The sequence below is a fragment of the Stegodyphus dumicola genome, chromosome 1 (assembly GCF_044657685.1).
Source record: "Stegodyphus dumicola isolate Sdum_Otavi_A_Nest chromosome 1, ASM4465768v1".
Classification (NCBI taxonomy): domain Eukaryota; kingdom Metazoa; phylum Arthropoda; class Arachnida; order Araneae; family Eresidae; genus Stegodyphus; species Stegodyphus dumicola.
The window spans coordinates 146,974,258-146,993,314 of NC_140768.1; the positions used below are offsets into that span (position 1 = coordinate 146,974,258).

Sequence of the window (19,057 nt, forward strand, 5' to 3'; positions counted from 1 at the left end):
TCTTTAATTAAAGGCTACTTCGTGCTGAAGTGTGATTTATTATTTTAAGTATTGAAAGCAAAAAAAGTCGGTGATACTTTTTTCTTGTAAGCTTTAACATTTCTGGCGTCCAGTTACAAGACTATTTACGTACTTAAAGATGTTTCAAGTGATAAAAGGTTTTTAAAAAGATTTGAAACAAGTTGTGGAAGAAATCGGTGAATGGTTACCAACAACCGTTACAATAGCAGGTTTAAAAGAAATTATTTTAATAGTTTAGAATACAAAAAGGATCCTGAATTTGTTCAAGATTTACTTGCAACTGCTATTTCGGATCGAAAACTGTTAGAGCAAAGACAAATTGAAAAGGATAAGCTGGATTACGATCTTCAAAAATTGAGAATAGAGCAAGAACTTCAAAAAACAAAAATGGGTTATGAACTGGAATTGGCAAGAATCCGAGCACAGAATCAAAGTGAGTCCTTTCCATCTATTTCTGTTTCTGATGTAAATAGTTCAAAACGAAAGTTTACTTTGCCTAGATTAGAATTTAGACAATTTGGGCATGATATTAAAGAGTGGCTTCCTTTTTGGAGTCAATTTGAACAAATTCATAAAGATAATGATATTGCCACTGAGGATAAATTCCAGTATTTAATTCGGCTAAATCGCAGAATAGGCTGCATCAGTCGATGCTGTGTTTACTTCTCTTATGCTTGGACACGCCTTTTTATGACGTAATATTGGTTACGCCTCTTCTTAAAAACAAGTTATGGTTAAAATGCGGTTTAGCCCACTGCTTGGCGCTTGTTTTTCAATGGGCAATAAACGCGCCAACATGGCTAACCCGATGTTTTGAAGCTGTGTTGTTATTCTGTTGCCACTAAATGTTATCGCCCTGTGTTATATTTAAAGAAATTAAATATTGAAAAATCTGCATAAATGTTTCTCGCATTGTGATAAAACAACGGTACCTAGAGCCATCAAATTTTGAATAACATACGTTTCCAACCTAATATGGGTATCTGGAAGCCCAAACTTTGGAATTTTTTTTATTATCTGATTGCTATTTTGTAAAACTTGAACGAATTTTTGATTAGCAAACTCAAAGATTTCAAAGCGAGCAACGGCAACACAGTGCGAGAAAAAAAACATTTTTACGTGCAGAGTGCAAAACTGTGTATCGGAAATTCTAAAGATATGCTCATTTTAAAATTATATTGCGATATTGCTGTTGAACTGAATTTTATGGTTTAAGTGTAAAGAACATTATATTTGATAAAAAAAGGTAACACACAAAACGTTAAAAAAAACGCCCCTTTGGGCGTAATGTAAAATCTAAAAGCTTTCATTTTTTTAAATTTATTTATTTATTTATTTTTATTTTTTCTTGTTAATTCTGTTGCGGTTTGAATATTCTTATGCGGTGGTTCTTTTTTTTTAATCGAGTGTTTTCCTCCCCTGTGGGTTTTAGCCTTTTTTCTGCATATATTACGGAAACGGCGTATAAAACGTTAGTAAATTTATTTAAAGATGAGGAGGGATCCAAAAGGGTTTCCCCTGAGATAAACTCATATAAAAAAACCCTCTAGAAGACTTTACATTTTCCTTGAAAAGGGTAAGTGACAAAATTTTTCTTGTATGGTTCGTTTTAAAGTTGCTTATTTTTAATATTTTGTATTTCTTTTTGGCTCAATCCTAGAAGACTGGAAAAGCTGACGTTGTGCTATTCTCTGATGATTTTTTTTAATGAAAATAGATCGATATGTACATGGGCAAAGCCAATGCAGTGCGCAATGCCGACGTTGTGCGCGATGCCGAGTATGTACAATTCTGGGATGTTTTTTTTGAAGTGAAAATAGATCGATGTGCACATGGGCAAAGCCATTGTAGTGCGCAATGCCGAGGTTTTGCGCGATGCCGAGTTTGTGCAATTCTGGGATGTTTTTTTAAGTGAAAATAGATCGATGTGCACATGGGCAAAGCCAATGTGTTGCGCGATGCCGAGTTTGTGAAAATTCAATTCTGGGATGTTTTTTTAAGTGAAAATAGATCGATGAGCCCATGGGCAAAACCAATGTAGTGTGCAATGCCGAGGTTGTGTGGGATGCCGAGTTTGTGCAATTCTGGGATGTTTTTTAAGTGAAAATAGACCGATGTTCACATGGGCAAAACCAATGTGGTGCGCAATGCCGAGGTTGTGTGCGATGCCGAGTTTGTGCAATTCTGGGATGTTTTTTAAGTGAAAATAGATCGATGTGCACATGGGCAAAGCCAATGTGGTGGGCAATGCCGAGGTTGTGCGCGATGCCGAGTTTGTGCAATTCTGGGATGTTTTTTAAGTGAAAATAGATCGATGTGCACATGGGCATAGCCAATGTGGTGCGCAATGTCGAGTTTGTGCAACTCCGGGATTTTTTTGAAGTGAAAATAGATCGATGTGCACATGGGCAAAGCCAATGTAGTGCGCAATGCCGAGGTTTTGCGCGATGCCGAGTTTGTGCAATTCTGGGATGTTTTTTCAAGTGAAAATAGATCGATGTGCACATGGGCAAAGCCAATGTGTTGCGCGATGCCGAGTTTGTGCAATTCTGGGGTGTTTGTTTAAGTGAAAATAGATCGATGAGCCCATGGGCAAAGCCAATGTAGTATGCAATGCCGAGGTTGTGTGGGATGTCGAGTTTGTGCAATTCTGGGATGTTTATGTTGTAAATTTCTACGAGGTTTAAACCTCTCCCATTTGTTGTGAATTACACGTAGCGTTTAAGCGAAACTAATGGTATTTTGTGTTTTAAACTTAAATTTCAGATTTTATTTTGTTTTTTAATTTCATTATATTTGTTGTCTTTTTTTAATTTCCTATCGTTGACAATATTACTTATCCTAGCTTTAGATATCGAAAAGCCATGGCTTTCACAGCGTTTTTTAATAACTAGATACGAATAAATTTCTTCGGAGAGAGCACAAATGTCCGAAGACAAATTGTCAAGTAGCAGACGATAATTTATGTTTTCAAAAATATATACTTGCAGTTAAAAAGAATTTCCAAGCAGACGATTTCTCTTGAAATTTTTACTTCGTAATTTGGGCAGTTAATTCAGTTGCCGTTTGAATGTTATTTGGTAGTTATCAATCGAGTGGTTTTATCTGTATGTTTTTAAGATTTTTCTGCATAAATTTCGTTAAATAACAGTCGCTATGCGTTTATCTGTGATGCTGAGAGAGGTGAGTGATTGTACATGTAAATTTATTACTTTATTGGAAGTGCAAGGGAAACGTACCGTCATTGAATGGTGTATGAAAGTTGGTTTGATTGCTACTTTTTTGTTTGTTCGAAATGGGGTGAAAATATGCGTTTTTGTGAGAGAAAGGGAAGTATAGATGGATTTGAATGGCGATGTAGAAAGCAAGGAAAAGTGAATGCGCATGATGTTTGTAGGAGTATAAGGTGTTGGTTTTTGAAAATGGGAAATGAATCTGTGATTCAAGAAGTGAAAGTGTATGCACATGCTGTTGTTGATTGGTTTTGTTTTGCAGAGAAGTGTGTATGACGACTATGATAAATGATAGTGTTCCAATTGGTGGTGAAGGAGTAATAGTTGAAGTGGATGAGTAATAGTTGAAGTGGATGAGAGCAAATTCGGGAAAATGAAGTATGGAAGAGGAAAGCCCGTGGCAGGTCATTGGGTAATTGGTGGTATAGAGAGAAGAACGAACAGATGTTTTTTTTAGAGAGGTTGAGAATAGATCAAAGGAGAGTTTGGAGAGAGTGATAGTTGAATGGGTGTTGCCGGGATCAACTGTGGTTTCGGACTGCTGGAAGGCATATGGTGGACTAAAAAATTTAGGTTATAGCCATCTGACTGTCAACCACAGTCTGTACTTCCGTGATCCCGAGTCGGGTGCGCACACTAATTCCATAGAAGGTACCTGGTCTGGAATCAAACGTCATTTACGTCGAAATACAAACCACGTAGATGACGAATTTGATTCATATTTAGCGGAATATATGTGGCGAAAATGGCACAACCACTCACTAAGTGATGAACATTATCGTGCCTTTTTAGCGGCAATCATAAAGATTTACCCGCCGGAAACGGCCGATAAAACTGAGTAAATTTTCTTAAAGACCGGGTTTAGGGAGGTTTTCCCCCGACATCACTGTGAGAAATTAGATTTTTTAAATGTATTAACGTGTAGAATTCTAATACTAGAGTATAAAACGTGGTTTAGGAACTTAAGAAACAGGGAAATGAAAGCTGTGTATGATGTTGATATCCAATCATAAATATTTTTCTTTTTTATTAATGTAAAGCTTAAAAATTTTTAGAAAATAATGAAGATTGTTTACTTACTAGTACGTAAGAGATGGTGTCGTTACGTAGCAATAAGGTAATTTTGTAAAGATGATAAGTTAAAATGTTCCGCAATATGAAATTAAAATTTTAAAAAATCTGTTTTTATTTGTGTAAATACTAAAGCTTAAAAATATTCACCCTGTATGAGAGACTGCGACGTTGTTTACAGTTTTAATAATTGCTACAATTCACTTACCGTATTATAGTAGTTTGAAATACAAAAAATTTAGTATACTTATTTCTACATCTGTAGAGAATACATTGTGACGTCACAATCTTAGTTCCACCCATTTATGAACGTCACATAGCTCCGCCTTCGCAACTTTGTTTATGCAACGTATTCTGATATTTTACTGGCGATTTTCAAAAAATCGCCAAGCAGGGGCCTAAAGCACATTTTCACCCAAGTTATAAGTATGCTATAGCTTCGTATTTAAAGAAAACTTAAACGAAGTTTTAACTGAGTTGAAATGGTAGGTTTATAATGTTCTGCGCGAGATTTTTTTAATTATAAATCTACTTTTGTGTGGTGTGTGGTAATGTTAGCATTTAACGCAACGAATTATCTCTGACAAATGTATTATTAATATACCAAACGATTCTCTGACAAATGTATTATTAAGATACCAAAGAAAACGATCATTACCAAACGATTGAAAATATTGAACGCATGAGTTAAAAATTATAACCGTAACTTCTGAAAATACAGAAAAGAATTCTTTTGCTTAAAGAATGTTTTGATTATTGATGAGTGTGTCAAAATCGGTGCTTACTGCAGAATGGATGAGTATCTGACTCTGGAATTTTTTAATCAGTTGGAGCGAAGAGGCAAAAAGAGCGTTATTGAGTGGTGTATGGAGAAAAGTTTGATTGCAATATCGTATAGTAAGTGCCCAATTTGTGGAACAAATATGAAACTAGTAGAGAGACGGTTTTGAGACGTATTGAGGCCTATATTTTGAGACGATTTTGAGTGGTGCGCAATGCCAAGTTTGTGCAACCCTGAGATGTTTTTTTAAGTGAAAATTGATCGATGTGCACATGGGCAAAGCCAATGCTGTGCGCGATGCCGAGTTTGTGCAATTCTGGGATGTTTTTTTTAAGTGAAAATAGATCGATGTGTACATGGTCAAAGTCAATGTGGTGCGCAATGCCGAGTTTGAGCAATTCTCTGATTTTTCTTTTAAGTGAAAATAGATGGATGAGCACATGGACACCGAGTTTGTGGAATTCTTTGATGTTTTTCGAGCGAATACTGATCGTTGTGTAGAAGAGAAAACGAGGTTGTGTGTGATGCCGAGCAGTAATGTAACTTTATTTATGTGCAATGTTTAACATATCATTAGCGTATTTTAAATTTGTATTGTTGTTTTAATTGTGAATTATATTTAAGACGTCATTTTTCATTTAAATTGTATTTTTAATTTTTTGGCTTTGATATGTTTATAACGCTTTCCGACTTACGACATATATCGATAGCCCGACGATCTACTCAACAGTAGAAAAATTGTTAACTTTAACTCTTGAAGTAACGTTTACCTCATATTTTAATACTTAGTGTTTGGTATCGTAATTGCACTTGATAATATGAGTTCATTGATAATATGTGTGTGTGTGCGTATGTGAAGCATTGCTTAGTGTTCCAAGTTTGTAGTATTTGTTTTATTATATTATTTTCTTTCATTCTGAGAAATTAGATTTTTTTATTTATTAATGCGTAGAATTCTAGCATGACTAGACAGAATATGGCGTGATATAGGAATTTTAGAAACTGATATGAAAGCTGTGTAATGATGTTCATATGCAATAAAAAATATTCTTCTTTTTTTATTAATGTAAAGTTTAAAATTTTTAGAAATAATGAAAATTGTCTAATTATTGGTATGCAAGGAATTATGTCGTTACGTACGTAGCAAGAAGGTAATTTGTAAAAATGATAAAATTGAAATGTTATACAATATGAATTTAAATTTTTAAAAAATATTATTTTATTTGTATAAATAAAAAAATTAATAATAATAAAAAAAATAAAAATAATAATAATTTAATAAAAATATTTGAAAATATTGAAGCTCAACAAGTATTAGAGACTGCGACGTTGTTTATCGTTTTAATAATTGGTAGAATTCGTTCACTGTATCATGGTAATTTTAAATATAAACAATTTATTATACTTATTATCAGTAACGCCTAAGCTTAAATGTTATAAATGTAAATTAAAAGTAAAGAATTTGATATTAATTTAAAATAATAAACAATTTATTATTGTTATTTTTAAGAGAAAATAGAAAGTACACGTAGTGTAAATGCGAGACTACATTGTGACGTCATAAGCTAAGTCCCACCCATTTATGGACGTCACACAGCTCCTCCTACTGAACTTTGTTGATGCAGCCTATTCTGCGCTTTTACCTTTAATTCAAGCTACTGTGTCGGGTTCCGGCGCTAGAGAAGTTGTCGAGAGTTTTCCGCCTATCGGTGCTAATTATGAAAAGGCCGTGGAAAGTTTAAAATCCCGTTTTGGAAGGGAAGATATTTTAGTCGAAGTATACGTAAGAGAATTATTGAAATTAATCGTAACTGTTCAAACTTAGGAAAAGTTTTCATTAACTTTTTTGTACGATAAACTTGAATCTTATTTACGTGCTTTGGAAACATAAGCTGTGACAACTGATAAATGTGCTTCTATATTATATCCAATGGTTGAGTCCTGCTTTCCAGCAAATTTTTTAAAAGCGTGGAATCGTAGTAATTCTTCCGATTCTAAAACGGAAGCGTAGGATCGATTAAACAATTTAATGCAGTTTTTGAGATCTGAAGTAGAGGGAGAGGAAAGAATATGCTTAGCTGTAGCTGGTTTCGGTTTGGGGAAGCATCAAGATAATAATAAGCCAGTAAAAAAGAAACATTCTAGTGCAGAATGTTTACGTAACAAGACACCGACAGCTGCAGCGCTATTAACAGCTGCTTCTGTTTCCAAGGCTACGAAATCGTGCGTTTTTGTGATGGTAAGCATTTGAGTTCTGACTATTTTTCCGCGGAAAAAATGAGTTTATTAGAGAAGCAAAAATTTTAAAAGATAAGCTTTGCTGCTACGCTTTTTTATCACTTGATCACACAGTTAAGAAATGTCGAGTTTTCTTAAAGTGATTGATTTGCTCTAAAAAACATGTGCCTTTAATGTGTGATGTGCTTGATACACAAATCAAAGCTGTACAACCGAAAAACGAAGAAAAACCGATAGAGGGCGAAATTAACTTGTCCAATTTCAAAAGACATACCCCTAGAGGTTTCTTCAAACTTTGAAAGGGAACCTTACTTCTGCCGGTACACAGAAGACTGTAAGATTACTTTTAGATTCAGCTTCGCATAAATCATACATTTTAAAGACTGTAGCCGAAGAAATGAAATATTTGCCGGTTCGTCAGGAAAGTATGGTACATTCTCTTTTCGGGGGTGTTGTGACAAATGAGTTGAAGCATAATTGCTATAAAATAAAATTGAGAAGTTTGAATGAAAGTTTACGTGCAATTTTGAAGTGCTAGATCAAGCTACAATTTGTGACAATGTTCGGCCTGTGTGTAAAGGCCCTTGGATTAAAGAGCTAGAAGAAAATGGCATAATTTTAACAGATGTCGCGGTTAATTGCAAAACCATTCATATTCTCGTCGGAGCCGACATAATGGGAAGGTTGTTAACCGGAAATAGGAAAATTTTGTCTTTGGGTCTCGTTGCTGTAGAAACTAGTTTAGGATGGGCATTAATGGGTAAGGTGCCAGTAGAAGAAGCTCCTAATGAAAACTTAGCAAAGGCGGTGACATCAATGTTTATAAATGAAGCTGAAGTTTCAAGTCTATGGAGATTGGATTTAATAGGAATTAATGATCCTGTAGAAAAGAAATCTGAACATGAGATTGATCTTCAGACCAAAGAACATTTTTTAGAAACCGATACAGTGAATAATGATGGTCGGTATGAAATTTGCTTACCTTGGGCTGATGATAAGTCACCTTTACCTGATAATTTTAGTTTAGCTAAAAAGAGGCTCGAGTACACTACTTCGAAACTTTTAGCTATGAATTTGTATCAACAATATGAAAATGCATTTTTAAGTTGGATTGATGAAGGCATCATAGAAATTGTGCCCACTTCCGAAGTGAACTCTATGGTAATTACTTACCTCATCGCCCTGTTCTGAAGGCAAGCAGCAGTACCACACCTATTAGTCCAGTGTTTGATGCTCCAGCAAGGTTGACAAACCATCCTTCTCTAAACCAATGCTTGCAGTGCGGTCCTAATTTGATTGAACTCATTCCAGACGTTCTACTGCGATTCAGAGAGCGGTGATATGGAATCATAGCGGACATTAGAAAAGCCTTTCTACAAATAAGTATTCGAAAAGAGGATAGAGACTTCCTGCGATTTTTATGGTGGGAAAGCATGGAAGAGAGAAAGCTCAGAGTTTTTCGACATGCCAGGCTTGTTTTCGGTGCAAAATGTAGCCCTTTCCTTCTGGCCTCAGTTATTGAGCACCACATTGAAAACAGTGAAGATTTTGAAGTTGCTTTTAAAAGGAGACTGTTGCAAAGTTTCTGTGTCGACAATGTCGTTACTAGTGTTGACACTAAACAACAGTTGGAAAAGTTTGTTTACGATTTTAAGATATTGATGTCCAAAGGCGGTTTTGACCTAAGAGGATGGAAATATTCTGGTGAGTTCGACGGAATCAACGATAAGAAAGAAACGCAGGTATTAGGTCTGCTTTGGAATAAAGAACTGGACACTTTGAAAATCAATATGGGATTGTTGAATGACTTTAATTTGGAAAAGATAACAAAACAAAGCATGTTATCTGCCGTTCATAAGGTATTCGATCCTTTTGGGTATTTCTTCCCCGTTATGCTCTGTCGAAAAATAATGTTACAAAAGACATGGAAAAAAAAAGTGTCAGTTGAGACGAGGAGTTCACTGGCGAACTTCGTAAAGATTTCTTACAATGGCTTGAAGAATTAAAATGCTTAAGTGATATTGAAATTCCCAGCTTTATTCAAGTCACTTCAGAAAATTTAAGTAGTTGTGCTCTTCACACTTTTGTTGATGGCAGTAAAGACGCTTATGCAGCGGTTACATTTCTAAGGATTGAGAACAACGATCGAGTTGAACTATTCCTTCTTGCTGCAAAATCTCGAGTTGCTCCTTTAAGAGGGGCCACTACCCAAGAATGGAGCTTTTGGCAGCCGTAATTTACAGATTCAGTAACCAAAGCCCTCGGATGGGAAAGAGTTAACAAATATTACTGATTTGTGATTCCACAACAGTGCTCGCATGGATTAAAAAAGATAAAAACTGGTCTGTTTCCGTGCGAAACCGTGTTAAGGAGATCAGAGAACTCAGTAAGCCTTCAGCTTGGAAGCACGTTCCTGGAGAAAGAAATCCTACTGATCTGCCATCCAGAGGTTACAAGGCGAAATATCTAATTACATCAAGATGGTGGGAGGGACCACACTGGATTAATGATCCCACCGAATTCCTTAATTACATGGATTCCTGTAACCATCATAGCCGGGATGAAGAAGAGATTGAAAGGGAGAAGTTAAAAACTACTAGCACGATGACAAATTATGAAACCGTTTGTAATAATAATTGGTATTACAGGCATTTTTCTAATTATGAGAGAATAGTACGTATGGTCTCCTGGATTCTTCGTTTTAAGCATAATTGTACAAATATCGAAAGCAGGAAATACGTAAAATTGAATGCAACAGAATTTCGTCAAGCAGAGTTAAAGATATTACATATGATTCAAAAAGAATCCCTTGATTTGGAACATGATAGACTCAAAACACTTCAGGTTTTTAAAGATGATCGTAGCATCTATCGTGTAAAAACTAAGATTATTTACAGGAAGGGTAGTGAATATTTTCTGAAACCGGTCGTCCTTTCTTCAAAACACGAAGTTGTGAAACGACTTATTTTCTCTGTTCATGTAAAGAATTGTCACGCAGGTGGTCAGATACTTTTGAATCTGCTTAGAGAAAAATATTGGATTCTTAACGGAAGAAAGACTGTGAAAAACATTGTGGCTAATTACACAATCTGTAAAAGATATAATTCAAGGAACATGGAAACGATATGCGCACCCCTTCCTGAAAATCGTGTTAAAGATGCTGCGGTATTTCAAATTACAGGGGTTGACGTGGCTGGCCCTCTGTTTCTAAAAGAAAGTAGAAAGAGTTGGGTGTTAATATTCACTTGTGCAGTGTACAGAGCAGTACATTTTGAGCTAATTACTGCAGCTTCTACAGACGCCTTTTTAATGGCATTTAGAAGATTTATAGCTCGCAGAGGAAAATGTACTGTTGTATATTGTGACAATTGATCTAATTTTGTTGGAGCAGCCAATTCATTAAAACAACTGGATTGGAACCGTATACAGAAACATGGAGTCGTCAATTCGATTGATTGGAAGTTTAACCCACCGACTGCATGGTGGGACGGTTGGTGGGAGCGACTAATAAGAATATTCAAAGATCTCTTAAAAAGAGTGTTAGGTAAGGCACATCTCAATTATGAAGAAATGGCAACTACTCTGGCAGAATGTGAGAGCGTAATCAACTCAAGACCTCTGACTTATATCTCTGAAGCAGATGTGATAAAGCCCATTTCTCCATCGATGTTTTTGCAAGACATTCATGAATGCAGTGTTCCAGATATTGATGCTGTGGAACAAAATTATTTGTCCAAAAGACTCAAATACAGACAAATCATACTTAAAAAATTGAGGAACCGATTTCGGTCGGAATACTTATGTGCTCTCATTCAACGAGGGAACAATAAAAAACTAAGACACCCAGTGGCTGCGGGTGATATTGCTCTAGTAGGAGTTGATAACAAAAAGAGAATTAACTGGCCTTTAGGTCGTATTAGTGAGTTCCTTCCAGGTAAAGACGTTACACCAAGAACTTCTTCGTCCTATTCAGAGAATATATTCTCTCGAGATAGCATCTCCTACTGACTGTTCTAAGCCTGTGGAATCCAATAGTTTGACCAAGTTCTCAAAGCAGCCTGTTAAACAGGATAATGGTGTGTTTGACAACAAGCCAAAATTTAGTAGGACTGGTAGAAAAATTAAGATTCCAGAAAAACTGGGCTTATAATTTAAATAAGTGCTTTAGTAAAATACATTTTTATTGGTTGCTATTATTATTTCTTATACTTGAGTGTACTTCTGTGTTTTATTTATTTAGTATATTTAATGGTAATTTTATGTTTTGATTATGTTTTATAATCAAAAGGTGGGAGGATGTTAATAATGCCTTACTTATTTTGTTAGTATAAATTATCTACTTGTGTATGGCAACAGTAGGAGATATTCAAGTTGGAGAACGATGTAACGACGCGAGGAGCGTCATTGTTTCTTTAGTGATAATAAAGTTTGTTTTCGTTGAAACTGATTCTATTGTGTAAATAATCACCGCAGTTATAGTGTTTTAATGATAGAGACTATCTTTAAATCTATGATGCGAGTCTTTAATTAAAGGCTACTTCGTGCTGAAGTGTGATTTATTAAGTCAAGTACTGAAAGCAGAAAAAGTCGGGGATACTTTTTTCTTGTAAGCTTTAACATTTTCTTCTCCTATTGGCACCTTACCCATTAATGTCCATCCTAAACTAGTTTCTACAGCAACGAGGCCCGAAGACAAAATTTTCCTATTTCCGGTTAACAACCTTGCCATTATGTCGGCTCCGACGAGAATATGAATGGTTTCGCAATTAACCGCGACATCTGTTAAAACTACGCCATTTTCTTCTAGCTCTTTAATCCAAGCGCCTTTACACACAGGCCGAATGAATGTTACAAAACTATCATGTCTTAACACTTTGTAACCCAAACACGTGATTGAGTCACGTGTTTGAAGAGCGAAACGTTTATGTGCTAATAGCAGTTGGATCTTCAGCCATTGCAGCTGATATTTTGTCGTGTCTTGAGCTTCAGAATTCATCTGATTCCATTTTACGGTTTTTATTTTTATTTTTTTATTTATTTTATATATATATATATATATATATATATATATTTCACTTTAACAGTGCCGTCACTCTCTCTTTTTAAAACGTTGTGGTACGGCAGTGTTAATTTTCTTCGGTCATTTTGTTCTTAGTGCAAAGGAACAATTTTCCCAGGAGGACTATTAATTTCGTTTTGGCATTTTGCGTTGATTCGCTGTAAGCGTTGTTTCACTTTCAAATTGTTGCCACCAAATATTATCGCCCTTTATTATATTTAAAGAAATTAAATAATGAAGAATCTGCATAAATGTATGTATTTTTCTCGCATTGTGATAAAACAACGGTACCTAGAGCCATCCAATTTTGAATAACGTTATCCTCCTGCGAATATGGGCATATGGAAATCCAAATTTGGAATTTGCTTTATTATCGATTTCATATTTCATAAAACTTTTGATTAACTTTTGATTTTTAACGACTTTTTAATTAACAAACTCAAGGATTTCAAAGCGAGCAATGGCAATGTTGGACCCCCATAAAAAATTTTTTTTATCTCCAGCGCGCGAGACTGTGTATCGGAAATTCTCAAGATATGATCAATTTAAAATTATTTTGCGATATTGCTCTTGAACTGAATTTTATGTTTTAAGTGCGAAGAACATGATATTTAGTAAACAGAGGTAGCACACAAAATGTTAAAACAACGCTCCTTTAGACGTAATTTGAAATCTAGAACCTTTCAGATTTTTTTCTTTTGCTTTCTTCTTTTCTTTTCCTTTTTCATACACCCCCCCTTCTCCAGGCAAGATACGCTCCTGCTCAAAAACTAATGAAGAAAGTCAAATCTGGGAATAAAACAAAAAATTATTTAATGGATGTGTATGGATGGACTTGATCCAAGAGATTGGTGCGCCATTTCTAGACCACATAGCAAACAATAAAGGAAAGACATACAAAAACATACATATTACGATCATCACGAAAGACCAAATGGGAGGGAAGAATGTGCAAAGGGATTATCACCGCTAATTACTTTTATGATACCCTGTAGCTGAAATGCATGCTCGACAATGACGAGGCAAGCTGTCAATAGTCTCGCTTACCGTCGTGGCAGTAGCGCCCATTCCTGTTGCAGTATGTCGCAGCTCGGGGAGGGTGTCTGGTGGCACACTGTGACCTACTATCCGTCATCCAAACAGGTCCCATGCATGCTTTATCGGATTCAGATCCGATCATCTAGTAGACCACGACAGATGTGGAATGGTTTCGCACTCCAGATAACTCCACCCTACTCTCTGCGGGGGGGACGTTATCTTCCGAAAATATCTATACCCATTACAACGATAAAGTAACCCTTACCGCATAAAAGAACGTACAATGGGGTACAAACTTTCATCGCGATATGGGACGGCTGTAACGGAACCCTACAGCGTCCTACCCTGAAATGGTGTCTTTCGACGATGTCTGGCACTCGATAGCGTGTTCCTGGAAGTAAGCGTCCTACCCTGAAACGGTATCTTTCGACGATGTCTGTCTGGCACTCGATAGCGTGTTCCCTGGCTCTCATCATATCATTCCCCTTCAGGAATCGTTCTGGATGTTAAGAGTCTTCTACATAGCAAAAGGAAGAGGTTATCTGCCGTTGTCGTTATCCTCCGAGGTTCAGACCCTCGTCTTCTCCAGAGGTTTTCATCCCTTTGGTGACGATTCCGCAGCTTATTGGTGACACTACGATACACATTCAGCTCTCTCGCAATAATTGATTGTCTTGCACCAGCTTGCAACTTCCCGACAGCCCTCCAACGCATTTCATCGACCAAATCTTCGGCTTCTGCTTTCTCGCATTACGCGGCACTATGGCTGCTTGCGAACTGACGCGTGGTTCCGGCATGCCCCCTTTTAAGACGTTGTGCTGTGATTGCGGGATTGCGTTTTATGCTAATTTTGGTTGCCTATTCTCATTCGGCGATGCAACTTCTACCTCATATGTAAACTGTATGTTTTAATTCCTCTTTTTACATTTGTACCTTTTCTTTTACCTTATGTTGCTTATTTTTTCAGCACGAGATTTAGCACTTAGCAAACAATTAAAATATCGATTTATATGATTAAAATGAAAGCAGGAATTAAAAATACTACCTCGTCTCTTGCAAAACGAAATTTTATCTTTTTCGTTACAGCCAGATAATAATAAACCCATAGCAGTTGGTGAAGAATCGTAGATTTTCTCTCTAAATCAATATTCCACCAACAGCTTCAATAGAAGATAATGGTACATCTGATGAATTCATCTTGTAAGGATCCTAAGTTTTACTAACGTTTATTTTATTTTAAATCTTTACTATCACTTCTTATTTTCTACTTCCGGCCAGAATTAAAAGCTTTAACTTATTTATGCAAATTTGTCTTGCGAACGCTAAGTACTTAAGTTGTGGCTTTTTGCCAAGCAAGAGAGAGGAAGGAGCTATTAGAAGTACAGGCCGCTTGCCATAGTAGTTTTACTCGGTTGCTGGTTGCCTTCAAGGCCAGAGGTTTAATCCTGTTGATAATTTTAAACGTATCGTAGTGTTAGCAGTTCTCTGTACTACATACGGCTTTTTGTTAATATACGGCCAATCTTGGAGTTAGGCACTTGTTTATTAATCCAAAGTAGTTTAGTTAGCTTTTTAGTTAATATTTTTTATATTCTTACGTTCAGACCACAAGTGGTTGGTCTCTGTATTCCGAAGTTCCGGAATTTATTGTAAAGAGAGAAAAATAAAGGGTTTCGTATACCCTTCCTGTGTGTATTGTCTACTTCCCAAATTTATTGAACATAGCTTTAGTAAGCTCCCTGTTCCGAGTCAGGACAGTTAATGTTCCCAAAGCAAGTAAGGAGGAACACAGAACCTGATAATCTGTTGAATCAATCTGTTGTCAACCTGATGAATTCATCTGTTGTAAAGATCTTTTTTGTCACACCTGTCTTGGAAATTTGGGATTACATTCTTGTATTATCATCTGAGTTATGTTTTACATGTTGTATAATAAAATATGTAGTAAAAATTAAATATGTATTAAGCCTCATAAACAATATTTCTTTTATGAAATATTTTAATTTCGTCGATTGAAATAAAGGGAAATATAATCTTACAATAGATACAATGATTAAACACACATACATAAAATAAAAAAAAGAATTATTAAAAATTCGAAAATCATTTTTCTACTTTCTACAAGCACTATTATTTTTCTGCAATCTTTCACCTTGAACAGTAGAAGTAAAAAAGCATTCTACGCTCAGTTTACAATAAACACAATATAGAAAGAAAATAATCATTTATTACTGCACAATTGGTGATTTGTTCCGATTTTCTATAGATTTGACACAATAATTAAACCGCACCGTTATTTAGTGTGAAATCTTCTGCATCCGTCTTGTATTGGAAGGATTAAGCTATACAAGACTTACTTAAAACTTTTGCCACAATGAAAAATACATTAAAAGCAGACACTGAAATCCACCTGTTTCAGATCAAGATTCCTGTTCAGATGCAAGCAATAAAATATCAGTAACTCAAACAAAAACTAGGTTCATCATAGTAGGTTGATAATAGTTCATAGTAGGTTCGTCATTCAACGTTTTCAGCAGGCCTTTTTGGGCTTTTTACCGTAAAAAACTAAATAGAAATACTTGATAAGAGAAGTACTTTCGTTTGGAAGTTGAATGCTCAGTTCTTCTAACTCTGCTAGCATTCTTTTATTAACGACTCGATGCCATTCAGTTATGATGTAATTTGCCAAGGTGGAAGACAGTTTAGACCTACTATCCTCCTGTGTGCTTCCCAGCTTCTTCAAACTTTTAGAATCCAGCCAATTATGGCATACATCTTCGAAAAGGAGATAGTCGAGTTCTAGTTTTGACCCTGGTACCATATTCTGTTGCAACCTGATGAATGCAGATACTGATGTCATTTCCATCCTGACCTGGCCTCGCTTGTTTTCCCCAAGAATATCTACCTCCCACATAGAACTTCCGGTTAAGTTCTGGAATTCAAAACAGGCTCCAAAGGCTATAAAATTGTTATACACATTCACGATGATGTCGCCTTTCCTAGAAAATGTCGATGAGCCATCCACTGTCACATTGAAAAACTTTCCGCTTATCTCTCTTAACTGATCAGGTGTCGATTCTGGTAAATGAAGGGGTTCCATGTCATTTCCTGTCATGGATTCAGCCAAATTATTAAGAATGTATTCCATGACATTGGTGTTGATGGGATCTATATATCTTGGTGGCAACTTAAGCAGAAGAGTTTTCAGTTTTTGCTGTACATACGATCCAAGGGCTGATAAGAGTGAAGCTTGCACCTTACTCCCAATTTCTCTTATCATTTGCCACTTACGTGATCCTCCCCAGGACCCTTTAGGGATTTCTCTATCACTGACTTTGCTCTTTAGGTTTTCAAAGTTAAACTCACTGACGGAAAAATAGCCATCTACACATTCATTATATATGATGCCAAAAGATATATTGAAATGTCCTACGTTCAGTTTGCCATCAGATGTGATTTGTAATCGCGAATGTCCCTGCAATGGTTTGGTGGTCATGTTCATCAAGAAAGCACCTCCCCCATACTGTGACATTAATAGCATATTCGAGTCCAGAAAGTACTGACCCTTGATGCCCAAGAATGGCATTGACATCGTTGCGCAAATCTCCATTTTCGACAAATTGATAGTTACATTGTTCAGTTGGGAGCCCTTCAGGCTATACAGCTGTAAGCTGGTAAATAAACCAAATATATTACCAAGATGAAAATTTAAGGAAATATTGAAGTCTTGCAATGCGATCGGTTCCTTGAGATTTTCTATTGAAGGGAGCTTGATAGTACCATCTCCAAATTGATTTCCTACCTGGCGGATATAGTCTCGAAATTCTGATATGTCATCTACTTCCCTTTTTTCTTCTGGAATAAGGACTTCATCTAAGAAACAAAAATAAAATGCCATTTATTAATGTCTTGGTTTTCTTCAACGTCTAAAATATTATACAGTGTTAACCTTGTAAGGATCTTAAGTTTTACTAACGTTTATTTTATTTTAAATCTTTACTATCACTTCTTATTTTCTACTTCCGGCCAGAATTATAAGCGTTAATGTATTTATGCAAAGTTTGTCTGGCGAACGCCAAGTAATTAAGTTGTGGCTTTTTGCCAAGAGAGAGAGAGGAAGCAGTTAGTCGAAGCAGGCCGCTTACCTTAGAAGTTTTACTCAGTTGCTGGTTGCCTTCCAGGCCAGAGGTTTTAATCCTCTTGATAATTTTTAAACGTATTGTAGTGTTCACAGTTCTCTGTACTACATACGGCTTCCTGTTAATATAAGGCCAATCTTCCACGTTTATTAATTTAAAGTTAAATTAGAGTTTAGTTTTATTTTTATATTCTTACGTTTAGACTACAAGTAGTAGACCTTTGTATTCCGAAGTACGGAAATTATTGTAAATAGAGAAAAATAAAGGGTTTTGTATACCCTTCTTGTGTATCCTGTCTACTTCCCACAGTTTTTGAACATAGCTTTAATAAGCTCTCTGTTCCGAGTCAGGTCCTTGCATGTTCCCGAAGAAGGTAAGACGGAACGTTGAACCTGATAGTGGCGTCCAACAAAGAAGAATAAACATGGCCGAGTTTCAAGAAGAACCTGTGCTGCCTGCAGAAGCGGCTCAGAATCCAGAAATGCCAGCTGCCGCCCTGGAAGGATTTGGTTACATCGTCCAGACCATGCGCGCTTCGATGAAACCAGAAGCAACATTTAATGGAAACTCACCATAACCAGTTTTTTGGAAAAATTGGATGACCACTTCATGCTCTACCCCGTGCACGAATTTCAAAAAGTTACCTTAGCTACCAGCGCTTTGAGGGGCCAAGCGCTTAATTGGTTCAAATGTATAGGCAGAAGTCTCTTGGGTCAAGCAGGATGTTCCACATATACTTACGAAAATTTCAAGACTGCCCTAGTAAAAGCCTTCCCTGTCGTAAGGGATCGTGCGAAATTAGAAACGGAACTTTTCAGCATATATCAACAAAGAATCGAAAATCTCTCAAGCTTTATTTTAAGAAAAATTCACGTCTTCAAACTCTTGTATGGAAACCGTCCGGATCCTGAGATAATTCAAGTGATTTTGCCGAGGTTACTGCCTCAAGTGCAAGACTTTATTGAATTAAGAAATCCGACTACACTGGAAAAGTTATTTGAGCTAGCAATCCAGTTTGAAAGTAGAAGAACGGCGTACATTGAAAGAAGACGCCAATATCAACAGCGAAACCAATTTGGTGCGCCAAGACTACAGCAAACTCAAGCACACGGCTACGGAAGCAAAGCGAATCAGTGGGCAAGGAAACCCGAGCCTCAAGGCCAGTGGAAAAAGAAGGGAAGCACGGAAAGGAAAAATAATTTAAACTAAAACGGATTTCTGCTGACGGGAGGGTGCGGAATTCCGAAGGCCAAGAAAACCCCTCTTCCTTCAAGTTAAATGCAGTAATGGTGAAAAATTTGACTCTTCCGAAGATTGAATTGTTGGTGAATAATATCCCAGCCACCGCACTCCTGGATACAGGCGCGCAGTGTTCCTGTGTGGCAGAAGATTTTTTTAGGAAGTATTTTCGTAAATATCGTATATATAATTCGGATAATACGACAGTGTTAGCGGCGCAAGGAGAAACATGTAAGTG

At 36.4% G+C, this 19,057-nt stretch overlaps 1 protein-coding gene and 1 long non-coding RNA gene across 2 annotated transcripts in view; one reads left to right on the top strand and one right to left on the bottom strand.

Annotated features, from left to right (window-relative positions):
• Positions 1-281: 281 nt before the first annotated feature.
• LOC146999303 (uncharacterized) overlaps positions 282-19,057 on the top strand; it is a 163,814-nt gene continuing 145,038 nt past the window's right edge. Inside the window, exon 1 of the long non-coding RNA XR_015042530.1 lies at positions 282-454. This is a non-coding gene — a long non-coding RNA (uncharacterized LOC146999303). The remainder of the gene's footprint in view (positions 455-19,057) is intronic.
• The window catches only part of LOC118199301 (uncharacterized), a 256,448-nt gene continuing 252,819 nt past the window's right edge, over positions 15,429-19,057 (bottom strand). The window contains exon 2 of the mRNA XM_085821705.1: positions 15,429-17,314. Within this exon, the coding sequence (XP_085677831.1) occupies positions 15,972-17,314 (1,343 nt within the window). The 3' untranslated portion in view covers positions 15,429-15,971. The remainder of the gene's footprint in view (positions 17,315-19,057) is intronic.